The sequence below is a fragment of the Labeo rohita genome, chromosome 12 (genome assembly GCF_022985175.1).
Source record: "Labeo rohita strain BAU-BD-2019 chromosome 12, IGBB_LRoh.1.0, whole genome shotgun sequence".
NCBI lineage: Eukaryota > Metazoa > Chordata > Actinopteri > Cypriniformes > Cyprinidae > Labeo > Labeo rohita.
Genome location: NC_066880.1, coordinates 14,866,120 through 14,884,120, shown reverse-complemented (window position 1 = coordinate 14,884,120; position 18,001 = coordinate 14,866,120). Strand labels below are relative to the sequence as shown.

Here is an 18,001-nt window from a genome sequence, read left to right as displayed (position 1 = left end):
AAAATATTGTTTTGTTTATAAATCTAAATGTAAATTTAAAAGGGCACAAATAAGGTCCATCTGAACTAAACCTGTTCGCAATTATATTAAAGCATTAACTGAAAACAAGTAATATAAATATTGAAGTAATATAAAATTTAAAACAAGTAATATAAAATTGAAAAATTTCAACATTTTCAAATGTATCCATTAGATGGCGACATTGTCACTAACTAAAACTGTAGATGTGATTTTAACTGACAATATACACAGGAAAAAATATTTTTAGAACGTTTTTACTTTATAGGGATTTATGATGACAGAATGCTCAAGAATGCAGCAACAATTAGCAAAATATCCTGAAAAAACTTTGAAAAGAAAAGGACAGTGCTAAAATGGAACAATTTTCTAATCTACTATAGATTATAGCCATTTCCATTATACAAACAACCTTACAGAAATGTTAGACTTTTATCCACTAAGCCAATGCTCAGCCCTCAGGCTGAAGTCAGACTGACTTTGGCGGAATGTGACACTATCTCATTGACAAAGTTATTGTTTTGTCCGATGACCTCTGCCTTGAGTTTGCGCAGCTCCTCTTTGACAGCCTCATCAGACATGCCTTCAACAGGCATTGATTTAACCTTAGTCAGGAAAGCCTCGATGATCTTCTCCCCCTCCTATTGGTAAGATTACATCAGTTTATTAAATGTAAAAGTTTAATACACTGAGCTGCAAATGCAAACATTTCATTCAACCTCACCTGTTTCTCCAGGCAGCGTTTTTTGGCTTCGGGTCCAGCTTCCTCCCCGGCTCTGGAGATATCCTGGAACTCCTCAAGCTCCAGAGCCTTCTCCCGTGCATTAGCAATCACATGCTTGGGGAAGTTAGCAAGCTCTGCCACATGAATCCCAAAGCTCTGGTCACAAACGCCTAAGCCAAATAAATCACAATTATTATACACAATGTAAATGCATAAAACAGTTTTCAGAAAATGTTTTAAGAGATACTTACCCTTTTTCACCTTGTAGAGCATTGTGAGAGTGCTGTCTGTGGTCAAAGCAGTGACGTGGAGGTTACGGACAGTGGGAACCTGCTGTGCAAGTGCCGTCAGCTCATGGAAGTGAGTAGCAAACAAGCAGAAGGACTTGAGGCGGGTGGCGATGTACTCTGAGATTGCCCAGGCCAGACCAAAGCCATCGTATGTGGATGTGCCTCGGCCCAATTCATCAATAATGATGAGGGAATCCTCTGTGGCTGATCTGAAAAGTCAAAATAAAAAACGTGATATATTATACACTACCAGTCAAAAGTTTTTGAAGTCTCTTCTGTTTATCAAGCCTGTATTTATTTGATCCAAAATACAGCAAAAGCAGTAATATTGTGAAATATTTTTCATATTTAAAATAACTTCTTGCTATTTGAATATATTTAAAAATGTAATTTATTCCTGTGATCAAAGCTAATTTTTCAGCATCAGAAATCATTCTCATATGCTGATTTGCTGTTTAAGAAACATTTATTATTATCAATATTTAAAACAGTTGAGTACCTTTTACTTTATTATTAGATGAATATAAAGATCCAAAGATCAGCATTTATCTGAAATAAAAAGCTTTTGTAACATTATATACTATATCATTCAAAAGCTTGGAGTGAATTTTTTGGGGGGGAAAGAAATTTTAGAAATTAATACTTTCATTTAGCAAGGATGCTTTAAATTGAGCAAAAGTGATGATAAAGACATTTATAATGTTACAAAAAAATGCTGTTCTTATGAACTTTCTATTCATCCAAGAAAACAATTTATCAAAAAATGTGCTCAGAACTCAGGATATTAGAATGATTTCTGAAGGACCGTGTGCCTGGAGTAGCGATGCTAAAAATTTGACTTTGAAATCACAGGAATAAATTACATTTTAAAATATATTCAAATAGAAAAGAGTTATTTTAAATAGTAAAAATATTTCACATTTTTACTGTTTTTTTGATGTACTTTGGAACAAATAAACCTAAATTTAAAAAAAAAAAAAAAAAAAAAAAAAAAAAAAAAAAAAAAAAAAAAATCTTACTGTTCAAAAACTGTTGACTGGTAGTGTATATTCATTACAAAAAAGTGGGACAATACGCATGTAACTATAAATGTGCCCAATTCATAAAAATATGACCAAAAAAAAAAAAAAAAAAAAAAAAAAAAAAAAAGGTTATAGTGAGGCCGGTATAATAGAAGTGAATGGACAATTTTTGGATGATTTAAAAGCTGAAGCATATTTTAGCACTTAGAATTTATAGCATTTTGTCTTTAAAAAGATCATAAAAATGTTGTAAAAACACATTTTCCACATTAATATCTTGTAAGCTAATATTCATATTTCGGCCCTAGTCACATCAAATCCACAAATGCTGTCAATTCAGCTAAAGGGAAAGTTCATCCAAATGGAAAATTCCATCGTCATCTACTCACCCTCATGTCCTATCAAACTTGTATGCATTTCTTCAAAATGCCTTATTTTATGTTCTACAGAATAATGTGATCAACCAAACAGTTTGGTTCTCATCTCATTTTTGAGTGGACTATCCCTTTAACTTGTACTGAACCCAGAATGTTTCTTTAAAAATAATGTACAAAATATGAGTTCTGACCGAAGAATAGCAGCCGTCTCCAGCATCTCAGCCATAAAAGTGGACACTCCTTTGATCTGGCTGTCTCCCGCACCCACTCGAGCAAGCACGCAATCCACCACACTCAGCTCTGCCTCATCACATGGTACAAAACAGCCAATCTGTGCCATCAGCACGATCACACCCACTTGACGGATGTATGTCGATTTACCACCCATATTTGGACCTAAACACATCAGAAATGCATGGATTAATGCATTTATGGACATTAAACTTCTATTTAATTCTACAAGCTCGTTTTGATAATCCTTCTATCAAATAAGAGCTTACCTGTGATGATATGAAACATCTCCTCGCCCCTTCTGAAGGTGACGTCATTGGGAATGAAAGCAACGTCATCTTGGGCTTCAACACAGGGATGTCTTGCCGCCTTCACAATGAGTCTACCTGACCCTTTTTCTAGTATTTTAGGCCTCACGTACGGCACTGGTGCAGCATGGGACACCACAGCAAAGCTCACTACAGCATCCAGTTGAGCTATCACCTCATTCAGAGTCTGTACTGGATCCACATAGCCTATGGTACAAACACAGGGTTATTAAACTATTCATTCTTAAAGGTATAGTTCACCCAAAAATTTAAATTCTGTCATTACTCACCCTCATGTTATGAAGCTACGAGAATACATTTGTGCGAAGAGAAGAAATTGTTGAATGAAGTCATTATATTAGTTTTCTTTGCGCACAAAAAGTATTCCCATAGCTTCATAACATTACAGTTGAACCACTGATGTCACGTGGACTATTTTAACAATGTCCTTACTAACTTTCTGGGCCTTGAACGTGTCAGTTACGTTGCCGTTTATGCAGGGTCAAAAAGCTCTCAGATTCATCAAAAATATCTTAAACTGTGTTCCGAAGATGAACGAAGGTCTTACAGGTTTGGAACGGCATGAGGGAGAGTAATGACAGAATTTTCATTTTTGGATGAACTATCTCTTTAAAATTATGAACAAGCCTTTAAAAATGAACGCCTCTCACCTGCAGCTATGCTGATGATCTCTTTGACGATGGCGTTCTGAGCCTCTTCATACTCTTCTCTGCTTTTAGTGTATTCTTCATTCAAAGAGCTTAGCTTACTGTGAAAAAGACACAACCCCATCACTTACTAACAACTGCAACTAGTTGCACCAGTATTTAAACATCTCATATGACATCTCTCTTGCCTGTTAGTGAATCGCACTCCGTTCTTTTGAACATCTAAAGTAGTGAATTTCTTGTTGTTGCGAAGACTCTTTTCTTCTTTGCATGTGACACGGAAAAAGTAACCAATCTGTGCGTTGGATTCAAGCTTTACAGTCTTAGCTGCTTCCAGCCCTATAGCAAAACAAACAAAATTGGTTTTGTTACTAGTTTAACTCTAAAATGCAGTTTAAATGCAGCTTCAAAGGGCTCTAAACAATCCCAGCCAAGGAAGAAGAGTCTTATCTAGTGAAACGATTGGTTATTTTCTTAAAAAAAAAACATTATATATACTTTTTTTTTTTTTTAACCTCAAATGCTCATCTTGTCTAGCTCTGTGATGCGCATACGTACTATGTGCAATCCGGGTCAATACAGTTAAGTTAGGTCGAAAAACTCCCATCTCATGCTTCAAAATCTTCCTACATCACTGCAGAAGTACAGACCCAGTGTATACAAAGTGAACGTGCAAAGAAGGTCAAACGACTTTTAAATAAAACCGTAAAACAGCAATGTAGGATGATTTTCAAGTTGGAGAAGAAAATGAGATGGAAGTTTTTCAACTTACCCTAACTGTATTGACCCGGATTAAAAAGACTACACATGGACATTGCAGCATTTGAGGGTAAAAGGTATATAAATTTTACATTTTTCCTTGGCTGGGATCGTTTAGAGCCCTTTGAAGCTGCATTTAAACTGCATTTTGGAAGTTCAAACTCGCAGGCACCATAAGTCCACTATATGGAGAACATTCCTGAAATGTTTTTCTCAAGAAATTTCCTTACGACTGAAGACAGACAGACATGAACATTTTGGATGACAAGTGGGTGAGTAAATTATCTGCAAATTTTTGTTCTGGAAGTGGACTTCTTTAATACGAAAAAATAAATAAACTATGTCCACCTACCAAGTTCACGAGCTGCACTGTTCAAGGCAGCCTGCATGGCTTTCTCCAAACGATCCATGTTCTCTCTGAGCTCACTCAAGGTGGGATCAAATGAGGGTTTCACCAGGAACTCATGATGTTCAATCTGAACAACAAAAACAAGAGTGGCATACATTTTAGGAATTCCTACTTTTCAGCCAGAGTAACCTACAAAGAGAACTTGAAAACAGAGTGGAGGTGACAACAGCAAACCTGGTTCATGTCCAGTGTGGTTTCAATCATCTCCTGAAATTTAGAGAAGTCAGAGATGAGGTCGTTGAGGGGCGAGATGAATGCTGCGTGCAGGAGGACCTGATGTTTCCCTGATCAAAATACAGCTGTCACTCATGTTGCTCTGCAACAAATTTTGTTGTTCAAATGCAAATAAGGTTAACAAGCAACATTTCACTCACCACTGTATCTCTCCAATGCCAGCACCAGACTCGGCAGTTGCCCCACAGCTTGATAGACTCTGTAACAGTCCTGCAAATTAGAACTTTGACGCTGGAACTTCTTTGCCATTCTGTTCAGGTCTGGAAAACGGCGGAGAAGATCCTCCTGACAACTCTTCCTCAGCTCAGAGTCCTCCACAAAAGTCTCCACAAGATCCAATCTGCACAACATTCAAACAAATAATAAAGTCACAGGCAAAAACAAACCCTCCATGTTAAAAATATGCTACATTCACAAGATACTTAAACAAGATCAAGACAAAGAGCTACTAAAGATGGTCAACTGAACAAACATAGTTCAGTCTCATTTCAAATTCAAGTGATTAATACATATATTCAGCAAAGATGCATTAAACTGATCAAAAGTGACAGTAAAGACATTCAAAATGTTACAAAACATTTCTATTTCATATTAATGCCGAACAAACTCAAAAAAATCATCAATAGGCCATATTGGAGGCACTGAAAGTAAACAATGCCACTGAACCGATATTTTGCTAATTACTGCTGCTGAAAATGGTCAATTACTGTCATGTTTTGGGCTATACTAATCAGTTAAACCGGGAAAAACATTTGCAGTACTATAGACTGCCGAAAGTTATACCAAATAAAGAAGAAGAGTGCAAAAGACTGTCTGAGGAACAAAAGGCGTTTGTGGTTGGCCAAACTGAGCCAACATCTTGACAACATTTGTGTTTGTTCTTGTCATTTCTGGTCAGGTAAGTGAAATATTAGGATAATACCTTAATACTGCTTGTACGTATCTTTGCCACCTATTAACTTGTTTGTCAAAATATTACACCATTTCCTGCTTACCAAGTCCTTTTCTATATGATTTAGCAGCTTCCACATGTTTTTTTTCCTGTGGTTTAGACAGCATAAATTGGCAAAACAACATAATCAGTAGTACATTAACCATGCAATCAATGCTGTTGTTTACATCCAAGTATCGCCAATATGGCCACACATTAGGGCAACTTACCAAACGTGATGCAAGTGCAAACCCTCAATACTATTCTATAAATATCTATCAGATTGAATCCAAGAATGACATCCAGATTTAAAAGTATATGCAACAAACAAAAGTCTCACCTTTCTTCTATCTTGTTTTTGTCAATGAGAGGCTGTTTGATCCACTGGTTGATCAACCGCTGTCCTTGTGGGGTACGACATTTGTTTAAGAGGCCTGCCAGAGAGTGTGTGCCTGTAGCATCATCAGAGGAACCCTGAGAAGAGGAATCAGAGGAATCAAGAGTATGAACATATCAGAACTCACAATAACCCTTTACTGAAAAACCTGAATATATCTCGTTTTTGAATGACCCCTGACCTGGAAGAGATTCAGAGCCTGGACAGCAGCATTGTCCAGGCGCATGTACTGGTTGAGGTCAAAAGTGGTTATCTTGAAGGAACCAAAATTGGCCTCATCCGAGAGAAGCTCCAGGTATTTGATGACTGCTTGTAAGCAAGACACTGCAATCTGGAAAAAACAAAAACCTGATTAAATCTCCTGTATAAGCACCTGAAATTACACATCTAAAATGTGTTGCAAAACCCCAAACCTGTTTCTCCATCTCTGGAAGTGCAGCACTGGACACAGTCTCTCCCTTACGGGCCTTCAGTAGCCGATTCAGATCCTGCACAATGTCTTTGGTTGAGAACTCTGATTTCTTCCTGTCTGTGAGCAGAATGCCACCACGCTGTACCACCTAAATTATGAACAGTAACCAGCATGTTTATACATTGGTTATAGAATCTTGTGCTAGGGGTGCACCAATATTAAAATTCTGACTGATACAATAAATGTTTTTTTTTTTTATTATTATTTTATGTCTGATAACTACGGAAGCCCGTTTCCACCACTGAATTAAAAAAATAAAATAAAATAAAATAAAAATAAAAATAAAAATAAGGTAATTGCAACTTTTCCCTCCACAATTGCAAGTTTACATCTGGCAATTCTGACTTTTTTCCCCTTCAGAACTGAAATATAAACTTACAATTTTTAGAAATAAAGTCAGAGTTGCAAGATATAAACTCACAATTCAAATTTTTGTTTCTTTTAGAACACACAATTTTTTCTTACAACTGCAAATTATTAAGTCAGGATAATCAGAACACTTTTCCCCCCACAAAATTGGACATTATAACTCGCAATTGCGAGTTTATATCTCACAATTGTGAAAAAAAGTCAGAATTGCAAGATATAAACTTGCAATTGTGAGAAAAAGTCAGAGTTTATATCACTCAACTCTAACTTTATTTCTCGTAATTGTGAGTTTACATCACGCAATTCTGAGAAACAGTATGTCTCGCAACTCTGACTGACAATTAACAAACAATTCTGACTTTTTTGTTTATATTTTACAAATTGCTCTTGCAATTGTGAATTAAGTCAGAATAATGACTTTTTTTTCCTCAAAATTGATTTTTTTCTCGCAATTCCGAGTTTATATTTCACAATTATTGAATTAGTTAATATCTTGCAATTCTGAGAAAAAAAGTCAGAATTGTGAGATAAAAAGTGACAATAACCTTTTTTTTTTATTCAGTGGAGGAAACAGGCTTCCACAGATAACCAATACATGGCCTACATTATAATTCTACAAAATAAATTAAAATCATTTATTTTTTGGTATATAAAATATAATTTATTAAGTATTAAAAATATTATATTCATTTTGAGATTTATTATTTTACATTACATTTAAAATGGGGAAAATTCACCACTGACAAGATAGGCTGTTAATAAAAAAAAAGGTCAGAATTGTGAATTATAAACTCCTAATTGCAACAAAAAAGACATAATTGTGAGATATAAACTCTATATTGTCTTTATTCTTATTCTGTGGCTGAAAACAAAAAACAAAAATAAATATATAAATAAACTGCAAACATCAGAACTGCAAGATGCAAACTCTAAACTGAGATATAAATTCAGAATTGCAAGAAAAAGTGTCTGGATTCTGAACTTACGCATCAATGAGATTCCAATATATTGTTCATCTATATGTTGTACCATAACACACAATCAGGCATGTGTAAGCAAGTTACCTGTTTGAGTTTCCCAAGGTCTCCACCTGCATCTCCTCCAGGGAGCACACACTCTTTGGGCCCGATCTGCACTAGAAGAGCCTCAAGATTGGAAAACTGATCGTTGTCTGGGAATTCACACAGGCCGAGTTTCCTGAGGGTGCTGTCCACGTAGCCAACGCCGACAACACGCTGTCCGTCGGCTCCGGTGCCAAGACGAACCCCGACAACACCAGCAGCTCCCTCCCCGGGCCCTCCACCACTGCCAAATAAAATCTCCTCAAACTGGGTCAGGTTTCCTGGAGATGCCTAGGATGCAAAACACAAACATGATGAAACCAGGAGAGCTAATACACTGACAAAAATGTTACTAATCAGGGAAGAATGCAAGATACCTTGTAAGATATTTGCCAGTCATGTTCTTTGCTGCTCTTACTGGCATTCTTGTAAACCTCCACCCTGTACTGCCTGACCAGCAGCAGGTCCCTCACAAATGACTCAAAGTTCATCTTACTGAGGACAACACTCTCCAACCTCCTACTGCCTGCATTTTTAAAATACAAAACACCTTTATTACACATAATTATAGATTTGATAATATAAACATTAATTTAAAGTCTTTCACAAATTATTATACTTATGCAGTTTAAGTAAGATGTAAATATCTGCACAGAAAGAAACCAAATGAACTATTTTATGAAATAATTTTATAAGTTAATAGCCAACCTGAGCCCAGGTTTTTGATGACTCCATTCGTCTTGAAAACTTCCTTGGCTGCAAAAACCGCATCTTTTCCGTGCACCGTATAGTAATCGTTTCGATCAAATACTCTCACGGTGGTGTCCGGTTTCTCGGGCATAGAAAAATAAAAATTCAGAAATCCATGTTCAGATGCACTGTCCATAGACAGATTTTGTTTAGGTTGCACCGCCATGCTGGAATCTCCCGCCACAGCACAGGCGCGCCAGGAAGGGTCAAAGGCAAACGGGGCGGAGTTAAAATGACGACAACATGACAAATTACAAATAAAGAAAGGTTGTATGTAACAGTTCTGTATATGGCATTTATGAATTTTGTCGATTGGAAAAAGAAACAAGTCCTCAGTTGTTTTACCATTATCTCAGCATTGTTCTGGAAGGATATGGAAATTATATTGTGAAAACTGGGATGTGTGGTAAGGATTTGCTGTGATATTGTATTTTTATTTATTTATTCAAATTACCAATTTTTTTAGATTTTTAATGCTTTTAAAAAAAAAAAAAAAAAGTCTCCTTTGCTCACCAAGCCTGCATTTATTTGATCCAAAGTACAGCAAAAATAGTAACATTTTGAAATATTTTTACTAGTTCAAATAACTGTTTTCTATTTGAACATATTTTAAAATGTAATTTATTCCTTTGATTTCAAAGCTGAATTTTTAGCATCATTACTCCAGTCACATGATCCTTCAAAAAAATCATTCTAATATTCTGATTTGCTGCTCAAAAAACATTTATTATTATTATAATGTTGAAAACAGCTGAGCAGATTTTTTTTTAATCAGAAATCTTTTGTAACATTATAAATCTTTATCATAATTTTTGATCAATTAAAGCATTCTTGCTAAATAAAAAAATTAATTTCTATATTCTTTCCCAAAATAAATAAATAAATACATTATACTGACTCCAAGCACGGTATAGTGTATAATGTTACAAAAGCTTTTTATTTCAGACAAATGCTGTTCTTTGGATCTTTCTATTCATCAAAGAATCTTGAAAAAAATGTACTCAACTGTTTTAAATAATAATAATAATAATAATAATAATAATAATAATAATATGTTTCTTGAACAGCAATTCAGCATATTAGAATGATTTCTGAAGAATCATGTGACACTAAAGACTGGAGTAATGATGCTGAAAATGTAGATTTGATCACAGGAATAAATTACATTTTAAAATATATTCAAATAGAAAACAGTTATTTTAAATAGTAAAAATATTTCAAAGTATTACTGTTTTTTCTGTACTTTGGATCAAATAAATGCAGACTGGTGAGCAGAACTTCTTTACAAAACATTAAAAAACTTTTGACTGGTAGTGTAATTATTAATATATTTAATTATGATTTTTTAAAAAAGTAATACATTGGGTAAATATCATAAAACGGTACTTTGCACACCCAAATGCTGACTTTTTTAAATTAACTAGAATCATGTTTTTAAAAAAAACTTTTCTAATAGCTAACTATTATGATTTGACTGAAAACATTATGTCATAAAGTAATCATAGTTTAAGTCAGAAGTATTTTTTATCATAATATTACTGATGTTATTATTGTGGTAATGTATGAATCATTTCTGTGTTCTTGTGAAAACAATTGTCCAACAAGATGTACACAGATTAATGTTGTTTTATTATAATTAAAATATATATATTTTTTGTGAACTGCATTGGTAGAGTAACAGAAAATGATGATAAATTAACCAAGAATGAATTAATAAATGAACAAAAAAACACATAAATACATTTTATTAGAAGAGAACTGAGAATAACATCATCTGCTACATTAATAATATATAAAAAAGTCCTTGTTCCAGGGATTTACTGACTTGTATTTACACACAACATAATATGACACACAGTTGTTTTTTAACCTGCAAATATAGCTGCCATAATGAACTGAACATGCCATATCAGCTGAATCACAGCTAAAACTGATTGAAAATAATTGTTTTGCATGTGTCGGGTTAATCACAGATCAGCAAGTTCACATTTAATGATGGTTATTTGTTTCATTCCCTGGGACAAGATAACCATCCATTCTGTATGAAGCTGTAATTAAAGGCCTGATCATTCGAGCCCTCACTCTGAGCTTCACTCCGACAAATGGGCTGCTATAAAGCTATGGCAAATTGCTGAAAAACAACAGTATCTTCAGCTTGCTTCCAGTGTTTTAACAGGGGATCTATCCCTTTAAGAGATGTGGGTTTGCACCCAAGTTGTAATAGCAGGTAAGTGTCACTTGGTGTCAGAACTGAGCTTGTGAGGCCAGAATGAAAAGTGATCCATCTCTACAGGGAATCTACATGAAAGACTTCTTACATAACAGCCACTTCAGCTGTGTGCCTCTCTAAAGTACCTTCACTTCATTTACTGAATGAACAGACATGGGAATCAGCTGTGGCAAACATTTGATCTGCATTGTATCCTACAAAGCAGTTTGCATGTGTACATAAACATAAGTACTGTGCATATATGCATACATATGTACACACATGCAACCTTGTTCCACTGAAACGTAAGTGACTTTACAAACTTGAGAAAACAGGTTGAAGAACAAACCAAAGCTGCAGACATCTATTTTATCAGTTCTCACTAAAAAAGTGTTTAATTTAAAAAAATGGTTTAATTACCAATCTTTTATGTTTCACAGAAGAATGTTGTACTTTTGCAATGACATGAGACTAGTAAATTTTCATTTTTGGGTGAACTATCCCTTTAAGATGACAATTTCATTTCTTGCTGTCTCTTTCAATAAAAATTCAAACTGAAAATCAGTGGGAAAATGAGTGGGATATTACTGGCTTTAAAGGAATATTTCACTCAAAAATGAAAATGTACTCACTGGAGAAAGTAATATTGTGGATAGAGGATTCATATTTTAGCCGGAAGCAACTGTTTAAAGTTAAAAGCATCACTATGAAGAATTTGTTTATTACAAACATGCAGATTTTATGCAAGACTTTCACAAAATGTTAAGAGATGGACTGGAGACTTGTGGATTATTGTGATGTTTTAATCAGCTGTTTGGACTCTCATTCTGACGGCACCCATTCACTGCAGAGGATCAGTTGGTGAGCAAGTGATGTACTGCTTAATTTCTCCAAATCCATTCTGATGAACAAGTTCATCTACATCTTGTAAGCCCTGACGGTGAGTATATTTTCAGCAAATTTTCATTTTTAGGTGAACTCTTCCTTTAAGTCTTTACCTTAGAAACAATTTCATCAGGTTGATAAATACAAATGAACACATTGTATACAAAGGGACTGGCACAAAGTATGTACCTGGCAAATGATGTAAACAACCTGTATCTGTTGCAGTCCTGTTCAGGTTAGAGGTATTGTTCGCTGATGAGTTCCATATGGGCTGAGTGAGAGTGTGTTTGTTCTCTGCAGTGGCCTTTCGTGGCGGGATGGCCTGCTTTAATGGGGGTGGCATCCTGCTGCAGCGCTCTGGACTGTGGCCAGATGCAATGGTCTGACTGTTACTGCTGTGACAGGGCAGAACTGGGAGCACTGCAGAGGATTAAATCATCAGGATGTAGACAGACCCATTTTATAGCACACTCTGTTGTATTGCGATTTCTGTCATTATTTCTAGCTCAAATAATGGAAATTTCTACATAATGTCAAACTTTTTAAGCATCACAAATAATGCAAGCACTGTGACAGTTTATCAGGACTGTTTCCTCCGAGAAGGCAGTGTCTCTTCAAAATATTGGATGTGAAAAATAATTGTAAAACAACACCAAAATGACAAAATAAAACATTAAAAAGTGTATAAATCACTCAAGAAATATTGTCCAACAGCGACACCAGCAGGTAAACTTACCGCGTGAGTTCAAATCTCTCTCACCTCCTCTGAGCCCATGGAGGTTTAACAGATTCCTAGCCAATGCCTCCATTGTGATATGATTGGATATGACTGGTTGTGTTCGTCTGTGATTGGTTCATGCGATAAATACTGCCTCTTGTGTTTGTGCGCATTCTGTGTTCATGAATCAGTATAAAGGAACAATATAATGGCCTTAATGGGAAGACTAATAAAAAAGTAAGTAAACAATTCACACACTTTACTTTTGTAACAAATTTATTACATTAAAATAAGACTTAAAACGGCATGAAAACATGATCTTTGGGAGTTTTTAATGGATAATCCGCTTGGTAAAGTTTAAAGTAAATCGTTGTGTCTTTGACCAATATTTACGGAGCTTTGATGACTGATGACCCGAAAGATTAACTTAAGTTAACTATTAAAAAGAATAGCTGAACATAAATTCACAATGCACTACCAGTCAAAAGTTTTTTTTTTTAGATTTTTAATGTTTTAATCTTTGTAATGTTTCTTTAATCTTTAATCTTTTTAATGTTTAATCTAAAGTCTCTTCTGCTCACCAAGCCTGCATTTATTTGATCCAAAGTACAGCAAAGCAGTAAAAATGTAAAATATTTTTACTATTTAAAATAACTGTTTTCTATTTGAATATATTTTAAAATGTAATTCATTCCTGATTTAAAAGCTGAATTTTTAGCATCATTACTAGAGTCACATGATCCTTCAGTAATCATTCTAATATCATGATTTGCTGCTCAAAAAAACATTTATTATTATTATTATTATTATTTTGAAAACAGCAGAGTAGAAATGTTTTAGTTTTCTTTGATGAGTAGAAAGTTCAGAAGAACAGCATTTATCTAAAATAGTAGTCTTGTAACATAAATGTCTTTATCATCACTTTTGATCATTTTAAAGAATCTTTGCTAAATAAAAGTATTAATTTCTAGAATTTCTTTCCAAAAAAAAAAAAAAAAAATTATATTGACTCCAAGCTTTTGAATGATATAGCATATAATGTTACACAAGCTTTTAATTTCAGATAAATGCTGATCTTTGGATCGTTCTATTCATCAAATAATCCTGTATTCAATTGCTTTTTAAAATCACAGGAATAAATTACATTTTAAAATAAAATAGTAAAAATATTTAAAAATCTTAAATTGATCAAAAGTTATGATAAAGACATTTGTAATGGTACAAAACATTTCTATTTCAGATAAATGCTGTTTGTCTGAACTTTCTATTCATCAAAGAAACCTGATAAAAATTCTACTCAGCTGTATTCAACATAATAATAAATGTTTTCTGCAGCAAATCAGAATATTAGAATGATTTCTGAAGGATCATGCGACTGGAGTAATGATGCTAAAAAATCAGCTTTGAAATCACAGTAATAAATTACATTTTAACAGTTATTCTAAATAGTAAAAATATTTCAAAATTGCACTGTTTTTGCTGTACTTTGGATCAAATAAATGCAGGCTTGATGAGTAGAAGAGACTTCTTTAAAAAACATTCAAAATCTTACTGTTCAAAAACTTTTGACTGACAGTGTATAAAAATAAGCAACTAAACTGGTGTCAATAACCATACAGTACAGTAGTACAAAAGGCAACAAGGAGCAATAAAACGATTTCTGGAAGAACACAAGACAAAGACCTGCCAAAAAAAGAGCTATCAGTTGTTACTTCATTCGGTCATATGTCGGTAATTGCCCTTGTCAACACAATGGATGTGCATATTAGTCTTCTCGTTATTATCTGCTAAATGGCATCTCAGTAACTTGGCCATCAGTAAGTACTGAACACAGTGTCTGTGTGTGAGAACAGCCAAGTCTTGCGTATCAGATGTCTAAAACTGGGCCGTCTGGAATAAAAGAGAGATAGGGAGAGAGAGAGAGTCTAAAAGGTTAAATATAATGTGGAATGCATCTTAAAGATGTATACATTGCATGTGCGTTTTGCTGTCATGTTAATGAACAGATGCACAGCCTATTATTAGAGGAGAATAAATACACAGTTTGTTCTCTTCATATAAAGCTCCTTTTTTAAAGTGTGTTAATTATCTGGAGCGTCGGTGATGTCAAATAGGTCTCACTAAATACATGGTTAAATATTAATGCCGTACTGTATGTGAAACTGAAGCCTCTGCTGTACTTGAATTACAGGTAGCATTTTACAATGTCTGAGACACACAACAACACTGATCAAGAAAGTTTGGGAATAATATAGCCTATTATAGCATAGTAAATAGCTCAACAATTAGCAATTGTTTCCTGTATCAAGCCATGTTCTAAGGTCACTGCTTTTTTACCATTAAGTAATCCTTGTTGCAATATCAGTTGCACTTTAACCTACCATGTTGAGCTTTTTATTTGCAGCAATTAAAGCTATCTTTGAGGTTTATGTTAACCGTGGTGCTCTACTGCGTATCTGCAAAGAGCAATAAAGAGAGATGTGACATAATTTATATCCATTGCAGACAGAAAATCGGTGCTTCTAAATCTAATCCTATTCAGTGCGGCTTTCTTTAAGTCTTATTATTGAATGTATTGTTTTGTTTACACAAAAGCTATCATGTATGCATTCAGGCAGTTTATTATATCGCCTCCTTTATGTCAACATGAAGAATGAGGACTTTTTTGCATTAACTAATATATAATCATTTAAATTATTTTTTATATCACTACTCTCCTATGTTAGCCACAAAATACTCCATGTAATTCTGATTTATTGTTCTTATTGAGAAATCTGACAGAGGTGGTAGATTATGTGAATATAAATCCCCTTTTTCAATCGGCTTTACTGCTAAAGATCCAGAGCGTGTCTGTTACGAGTCCAGAATCAAGCCTTTGTGAATTCCATTGTGAATTCTGAATTTATTTTACCAGAATTGAATTTGAAACATCCTCCATCCATTCCCAGACAGACAGCCGAAGTCAGTTTGGTATAAATATCAAACTGTAATTACTACATTTTTGTGAAGTTTGCCTAACATTGATGACTCCTGCTTTTAACTACACGATTTTTGGCGGTCGTTCAGAAAAAGAGAGGGAAACAGATGGATACTCAGAAAGGGAAAGACAATCTCAGTCACGCTCTTTTTCCTTTATGTACAGCACAACCACACAGACACACGTGTACGCAGCCACACAAGGGTCTATGTTGGGAAACCGGAGCCTGGTGTTGCAAAGTCCGCCAGTGTTTGGTACAAAGCCTCAATGTGCATTAAGAATGAATAGGTCTTCAGTTTCATGGCCCTCACTTTGAGTAAACACCTGAGTGGTCAGGGGCTCTTTATACCAGTGATTATCAACCATCTGTGTCTCACATGGCTTTTTATGTCCTCAATTACCCATTCACAGACACTGGCATCTTATTACCAAAGTTCTTGGCATAGTTGAAGGCAATACCTGGATATGTGATTTTGCTGAACTCGTTTTACTAGATTAAAATCCTCACTACATGAATTAAGTTAAACATGATAATGATAATTTTTCAGTGCCACATTTATATCGTACCATATTCATTTATCTGTACCATAATATTTATTATCATGGTATTTTATGACCGTACGAATGTTGTCCAAATCATATCATATTGTCATTGCAAGGCAACACACACACACAAATATAGTTTAAGCTAAAGTAATTTTTATTAGGGTTTTTTTTTTTTATTTCTAATTAGCTTTAAACTTAAACTTACTGTATTTTAGTTAAAAAGCAACAAGCAACATGTTTCTATGTTTAAGTTCTATTATTTGTATTAGAACTTAAACATGTCAGTCGTTTTATTTTATTTTAGCTTTATTTCAATTAATGAAAACAATGATGTATATTTGATCATCTACATACATTACCAGTCAAATGTTTTTGAACAGTAAGATTTTTAATGTTTTTGAATGAAGTTTCTTCTGTTAACCAAGCCTGCATTTATTTGATCTAAAGTACAGCAAAAACAGTAACATTTTGAAATATTTTTACTATTTAAAATAACTTAAAATGTACTTTATTCCTGTGATTTCAAAGCTGAATTTTTAGCATCATTACTCCAGTCGCATGATCGTTCAGAAATCTTTCTAATATTCAGATTTGCTGCTCAGAAAACATTTATTATTTGTATTATGTTGAAAACAGCTGAGTAGAATTGTTTCAGGTTTATTTGATGAATAGAAAGTTCAGAAGAACAGCATTTATCTGAAACAGAAATGTTTTGTAACATTATAAATGTCTTTATCATCACTTTTGATCCATTTTAAGCATCCTTGCAAAATAAAAGTATTAATTGCTATCATTTCTTTCAAAAAAAAAAATTAAAAATTAAAATAAAATTATACTGACTCCAAGCTTTCGACTGAATTTTTATTTCAGATAAATGCTGATCTTTGGATCTTTCTATGCGTCAAAGAATCCTGAAAAAAAAAAAGTACTCAACTGTTTTAAATATTGATAATAAAAAACAGCAAATCAGCATATTAGAATGATTTCTGAAGGTTAATGTGACACTGAAGACTGGAGTAATGATGCTGAAAATTTAGCTTTGATCACAGGAATAAATTACATTTTAAAATATATTCAAATAGAAAGCTGTTACTTTAAATAGTAAAAATATTTACAATATTACAGCTTTTGGATCAAATAAAAGCAGGCTTGATGAGCAGAAGAGAATTATTTAAACATTAAAATTTTTACTGTTCAAAAACTTTTGACTGGTAGTGTATAACATATGTTTTTACTCCAACAAATGCCCTTGAAAGCTCATTTTTGTTGTTGTCTCCCAAGTGAAGTATTGCACAACACAATGAATATTTAAATAATAGCATTGCATAAAAAAAGTTTACTTTAATGTTGTGGAGGCCTAGGAAGACAGATTAAAATCTTACAGGAATTGCGTTGTTTTAGGCTACTAGACACCTCTTTATGCATCCAGACAGTGCGGAAACTTTTAGGTAACCTGAAAGAGGCATTAGGCACACATGTTGCATGTGTTGTGGGTATAACCACTGCATGATTCACTCTTTCCCTTGGTTTTACAAGCTTTGGAAAGGCAAGCATGCAGGAACCACCCAAGTTCATGCAGTTCTGTTATAGACGTAACTGTTTTCTTAAAAGGAAGTTTGATTCAGTCATCTCCTTTTTGGAGAAGC

At 34.1% G+C, this 18,001-nt stretch overlaps 1 protein-coding gene across 1 annotated transcript; it reads right to left on the bottom strand.

Moving 5' to 3' along the window:
* Window positions 1-220: 220 nt before the first annotated feature.
* msh2 (mutS homolog 2 (E. coli)) lies at window positions 221-9,227 on the bottom strand. The gene is made up of 16 exons (XM_051123965.1): window positions 8,979-9,227; window positions 8,648-8,796; window positions 8,274-8,561; window positions 6,782-6,928; window positions 6,550-6,699; window positions 6,312-6,445; window positions 5,181-5,380; window positions 4,981-5,090; window positions 4,750-4,873; window positions 3,827-3,977; window positions 3,642-3,739; window positions 2,932-3,177; window positions 2,623-2,827; window positions 994-1,241; window positions 743-912; window positions 221-659 (listed from the first exon to the last, which is right to left on the bottom strand). The coding sequence occupies exons 1-16, from the start codon at window positions 9,184-9,186 to the stop codon at window positions 477-479; spliced, it is 2,811 nt and encodes a 936-aa protein (XP_050979922.1). The 5' UTR covers window positions 9,187-9,227; the 3' UTR covers window positions 221-476.
* Between the last annotated feature and the right edge of the window lie 8,774 nt (window positions 9,228-18,001).

Coding starts and splice junctions, on each gene's coding strand:
- msh2 (XM_051123965.1), bottom strand. CDS start 9,186: ATGGCGGTGCAACCTAAACAAAATCTGTCTATGGACAGTGCATCTGAA. Junction 6,446..6,549: donor AGGCTCTGAATCTCTTCCAG/GTCAGGGGTCAT, acceptor TCCTCTTCTCAG/GGTTCCTCTGATGATGCTAC. Junction 5,091..5,180: donor GGCATTGGAGAGATACAGTG/GTGAGTGAAATG, acceptor TATTTTGATCAG/GGAAACATCAGGTCCTCCTG.